The sequence below is a fragment of the Hemiscyllium ocellatum genome, chromosome 15 (assembly GCF_020745735.1).
Source record: "Hemiscyllium ocellatum isolate sHemOce1 chromosome 15, sHemOce1.pat.X.cur, whole genome shotgun sequence".
In the NCBI taxonomy this organism is placed as follows: Eukaryota; Metazoa; Chordata; class Chondrichthyes; order Orectolobiformes; family Hemiscylliidae; genus Hemiscyllium; species Hemiscyllium ocellatum.
The window spans coordinates 40053304-40059303 of NC_083415.1; the positions used below are offsets into that span (position 1 = coordinate 40053304).

The 6000-nt window shown below is 40.0% G+C and overlaps 1 protein-coding gene across 7 annotated transcripts in view; it reads left to right on the forward strand.

Annotated features, from left to right (window-relative positions):
• The window catches only part of rgs19 (regulator of G protein signaling 19), a 116598-nt gene extending 110869 nt beyond the window's left edge, over positions 1-5729 (forward strand). For all 7 annotated transcript variants that reach the window (XM_060836060.1, XM_060836058.1, XM_060836057.1 and 4 more), the window contains exon 5: positions 4407-5729. In XM_060836060.1, the coding sequence (XP_060692043.1) occupies positions 4407-4595 (189 nt within the window). In that variant the 3' untranslated portion in view covers positions 4596-5729. The remainder of the gene's footprint in view (positions 1-4406) is intronic.
• The last annotated feature ends 271 nt before the right edge of the window (positions 5730-6000 follow it).

The window sequence follows — 6000 nt, forward strand, 5'->3', positions numbered from 1 at the left end:
CAGTCCCTTCATCCAGACCATCAATATATAACGTGAACAGCTGCGGCCCCAACACTGAACCCTGTGGGACACCGCTTGTCACCGGCTGCCATTCCAAAAAAGAACCTTTTACCCCAACTCTCTGCCTTCTGTCAGGCAGCCAATCCTCAGTCCATACCAGTAGCTCACCTCGAACACCATGGGCCCTCACCTTACTCAGCAGCCTCCCATGTGGCACCTTATCAAAGGCCTTTTGGAAGTCTAGATAGACCACTGGGTTTCCCTGGTCTAACCTACGAGTCACCTCTTCAAAGAATTCTAACAGGTTTGTCAGGCATGACCTCCCCTTACTAAATCCATGTTGACTTGTTCTAATCCGACCCTGCTCTTCCAAGAATTTAGAAACATCATCTTTAATGATGGATTCTAGAATTTTACCAACAACCAAGGTTAGCCTAATTGGCCTATAATTTTCCATCTTTTGTCTTGATCCTTTCTTGAACAAGGGGGTTACAACAGCGATCTTCCAATCATCCTGGACTTTTCCTGACTCCAGTGACTTTTGAAAGATCGCATTTATTATCGACTATTAACTTTCTGAGCTTCCCCAGCGCAACTGTAGCCCCTGACAGCCCCCCCCCCCCACCTCCGATTTTCAGTGAATAGACCAGAGGACTAGCCATGACTCAATTTCCAGACTGCGGTGATAAGGAACCCTTGATCCTAACCACCTCAAGCAGCTGGCTGACTGTGTCTTACCCTCTGGACTGAGATCAGACAATGCCTTTGGCTGACTGTGGTAGGACCTCCTGATGACAGTCCACTTGATTTGACTCAGGACTACTTTACTTCGACTTTGAAGCATGGCCATTTTGTTGAAACACATGCAGTGATTTAGCCGTATAAGTTGTTGGTGCATGCAGTAGGTATGATGTCATTGTGCATGGTGCTGTAGTGCAAGTAGGCATGAAGTAAGTGAGTGGTAGCCAGCAAAGGACCTCGAGGTAGACCTTGCTCCAATGCGTGTGTTGGGTGCCTGTTCCTGGGTGAAGAATACTGTCAGCAGCATTACAATGCAGAAGCAATCATCCCAGCACTCACAAACAGAGCTGCATCAATTTCAACGAGCTACATCACACTGCAGCACCCAAGAATTACGAACAGTAGAACAATAATTTCTATACAACATTTTCAAGAAAAACGGGTATCCAATAAACACAATCTGCCGATTCCTCAGAAACAAACCCAAACAAGTTTTCACAATGCAGACAAAAACTATGGCCACATTACCTTACATCAAAGACATCAGAAATTACTTCCAGACTAGTCAGACCCCTTAGCATCATGGTAGCCCACAAACCTGTCAATACACTTAAACAGCGACTAATTAACCTAAAGGATCCATTAGATACTACCAGCAAAACTAACGTCATTTACAAAATACCGTGCAAGAACTGTAAAAAGCACTGCATTGTACAAATTAGCAAGAAACTTGCCACCAGGATACATGAACACCAACTGGCCACCAAAAGACATGACCCACTATCACTAGTTTCCATACATACAGATAAAGAAGGACACCACTTTGCCTGGGGCAACACGCATCCTAGGACAGGTGAAACAAAGACACGCACAAGAATTCTTAGAGGCATGGTATTCTAACCAGAACTTCATCATTAAACACATTGACCTAGATCCCATATACCTTCCCTTGAAAAAATAAAGAGCCGGAAGTGACATCACCCACCTTAAGATACAAAAACCTATAAATAGAGAGGCAGGACGTATCACCAGCCCTTCACCGGAGACTCTCATCTGAAAACAAACCTTCCAGCTCAGTGAGCTAACTTACAGGCTTATCATCAACTTGAGCTACATACCTTCTAAAAATTTGCTAACAATGCAAAGTGTCAGTGTACTGCAAAATGCACTATTGAAGTGGGGAACTTTATTCTAAATCACCTGTAGATGTGGTATGATAATGTGGTAAGGCAGGCGCATGACCAATGTTGATCTCAGCGGTTAGAGTAAGACTGCCCCTGGAGTGCACACTGAGATATTGAGAGACTGCTGGCGAAAATCGAGTTCTAGAGGAGCAAGCAGCAAGTTGGAGCTGCAAGATACCTGCTCTGACTTTAATGCTGGGCAGTATCACCATCTAGTGTCTTTCCAGTGAATAGGACAACAGGAAATTGCTGATAGAGGAGGCATGGTTAGGTACTAATAAGACATGTATGAATGCAAATAGGCTGTTGCTGCTCACTAGCAAGATCCTCAACTTGCCAACCTAACCTTGGGTATAAAATTGAACATTTTTCTTTTTCAACACGAAGAATTTCAACTTTCTGAACTCACCATATTTTTTCAAACGACTCATCTTTGCCACCACAGTTCACAGACAGGGAAAATTCAGTCCAAAGAGTATAACAGACAAGAGTTTGCTCAAAACAAGTAAATTGTCCAATAAGATCAACTACTCATGTGTTACAAATGTAGTGTTGAAAACATGGCTTGAAAGCATCAAGGAGAATCTGTTGCTTTAAGAGCAGAGTGGGCCTACAGAAATAAATTCACAGCCCAAGGTGGTAAATTTACAAAGGAAATAGAGTCATTATCCTTAAGGAGTTGCCAGGAGAGGTGGTAAAGTTCAAGTTAGCAAACAATTGAGTAATATCTGAGGAAGGCAAGAGATGTGCTGTACTTAGCAAAAGTGAGGATTGCAGATGCTGGAAACTGGAGTTTAGATCAGAGTGGTGCTGGAAAAGCACAGCAGGTCAGGCAGTGTCCAAGGAACAGAAAATCGACGTTTTGGGCAAAAGCCCTTCATCAGGAATAGAAGCAGGAAACCTCCAGGGTGAAGAGATAAATTTGGGGGGGGGAGAAGGAGAACGCCTCATCTTCCACTTCGGAACACTTCAACCCCAGGGCATCAATGTGGACTTCATTTATTTCTTCATTTCCCCTCCCCCCACCTTACGCCAATTCCAATCTTCCAGCTCAGCACAGTTCTCATGACCTGTCCTACCTGCCAATCTTCCATCCTACCAATGCGCTCCACCCTCCCCTCCCCACCCCAATTCATCTATTGTACTCTTTGCTACCTTCTCCACAGCCCCCCACGCCCCCACCCAATTATCTCTGCACCCTGGAGGATCCCTTCTTCTATTCCTGATTAGGGGCTTTTGCCCGAAGCGTCGATTTTCCTGCTCCATGTGCTCTACTGGCCAAACATGAGTATAAATCAAGGGCCACATGAGCTCGTACAGTGCCACGCTGTGTAAGCTAAATAGCCACTGATGGCTCTTGCTGCCAATCCATAACCGGCCTCCTGCTGCAACTCATGTCCATAGTCTGTCCGGTATTATTGGAAGGTGACCTACCACTGAGACTATTCAGGCATTACAGCATTCCTGACAGTGGCTTTCAGTTCAGGAGTGAAGAATTGAAACTCTTCATAAAAAAAAATTAGCAAGTTCAATAGCAGACATCATCTCTGCATTATCCCAAAGCAAATGAAAAGGCTGAGCAGTGAAAATTGCCAAAGAAATTGAAGAGTAATGGAGGAAATTTTGCACAGATATATACAAGGCAATCCTTGTGTGAAGCTACTAACTGCTGAAGGCATGAAAGCAGTTCAGTACAAAGACTAATGTCACACTACACCCAAACTATTCTGCCAAAAGTAAAACACGAGTGAAGTCAAAAGTAGGAGCAAAGGTGAGTGTTAAATTTGAGGTGAAGCCGCAGAAAGTCAAATTAATTTTGACAAGATCACTAAACCATTGCCAGATTAACACAAAATTTTCAAAGCATATCATTGTTCTCTAGTAACGGAAAATAATTACTGTAGTTAATGGAACTTATTCAATGATTTACATCAGATGAAAGTTATATGAGAGCAATTTACAATGTATTACAAAACATAATTACCACAATGCAGATATGAAGGATGGTCACTAATAATGTGATGGTACCTGCAGCAGAAACAGCAGGCTCATCAAAAATGACTAGATAGTTGAACCTGTTCAGAAATGCAGCTAAGTGGGTGATTAAGCTACTGTTAAGTTCTGTAATTTATAATAAACCTGTTCACTCAGAATATGGCATTTGCAGTCCATGGCAATATAAGACAGTGCTTATAGTATTGAACTAGTAATCGCTCATGACTAGTAATGGAAGAAGATGCATGGAAAATTGATTTTATTCAGAAATTGGTCTCCTCAATTAGTCTTGCAGAAGCTATCATAAGAAAGCGATTCACAGAGGATGAATTTGGGGAAAAAGGTGAACATTTCATTAAACTGCTGCTGTTAATATAGATACTAATGATATTGCATTGAGAAAAACTAATATTGTTTATTAGAAATTATTAGACATTGTGTATATCATGTTAATTTATACAGAAATATTCTTTTTTTAAAATTCAGGTTAGCCTTGATTCACGGGTCCGTGATGTTATCAACAAAAAAATGGCTGAACCATCAACTCAAACATTTGACGATGCACAGCTTCAGATTTATACCTTAATGCACAGAGACTCCTATCCAAGGTTCCTGAACTCTTCTATATACAAGTCATTGTTTCAGAGATCATCCAGCACATCTTCAGAATCCTAGATATTTAATTGTACATTACAGAAAAAAAAATCAATTTTTGTATACGGTCAAATTGTCTACTGAAGGTACAGGGTCATCACCAAGAGAAAAAAGTTAAACTCAGGTTTATTTTACTACTGATTTCCTGTTGCCTAATAACATGCAAAAAGCACTAAAGGACTGGATATTAACAGCTTCAGATTAACCTGTGTGAAACTCTAGTGATGGCTTAAATAAACATATTGGATTTAGTCTGTATGTTTTTGCAACATTAGTCAAAAATCCTAGTGCAGAGGGACAGGTTTTTGTAAACCTTACATAAGTCAGAGTATCAAGCACATGAAAATAAGATCTGAAAACACACTGCTCCATTCCAATAATTTCAGACCACATTTGTTTGAGCTATTTTACATTGAAAAGAAACTCTTTCTGATAGAGGCATGATCATCTTTATATTAGAGCAAAACCATGCGTGTTGCTTCATTGAAGGCACAAATAGAATGTATAAAAATGTAACACGTGCAGTACTGTATTTTAATAACACCAATGTTGCTGCTATGGTTCCACCAGTTGTTAGTCGTCATAAATTGTCCTGTCCCAAATTCATTAATCAAGAGCAGTGAAATGATACATGATTTTCCATTTCATTTTATGTCTCAAAACATTAAACTTCTGAATTCAGCAGTATGGACAAAATAACACCAAACCTTCAACAGTTCTAGGCCAGTGTAATAAATTATCTGAATGTTGTAGGAAATGCTTTCATGAGATGATAGCCAGGTAAGTGTGAATTTGTATTAAAAGGGAACTAAGGTGTCCTTGTGAATTACATTGCCAATCTGACTCCAGAACAATGTATAAGACAAAGTAACTTGCACCCCTTCATTTTTCTTAATGATTGACAATTTAATATGTTGCACATCCTAATTGTATTGCATTAGTAACTTGTACGAGGAGACTACTGATAGCTGTCTGTTACAGCTGAAGATGTTTTATATTTGTGACATTTTCTTCTTAGCACAGGTAACCAGTAATAAAGGGCTTTAAATATGTAAAGGCTTACCGACAAGATGAAAAATAACTCAAATATATAGAAACAAAAAATGTCCTCACTATAATTTTTGAAATTAATTGAAAATGTTTTACAAGCACAGTTACGATAATTTGTTAAAATTTAAATAAATAATATTGCTGATCTGATTAAGTTTCTTGGCTTTTACTTAAATTTCCAAGTATGTAATGGGAAACCTGTTATACAGTCACAGAGTCCTACAGCATGGTGACAGACCCTCCACCCCAAACTGTCCATCCTTGCTCACCCCATTTCCATGCACTTGGCCCATATCCTTCTGATCCTTTCTTATATATATATATATATTTGTCCAAATGCTTTTTAAATGTTGTTAATGTGCCCACTTCAATCACT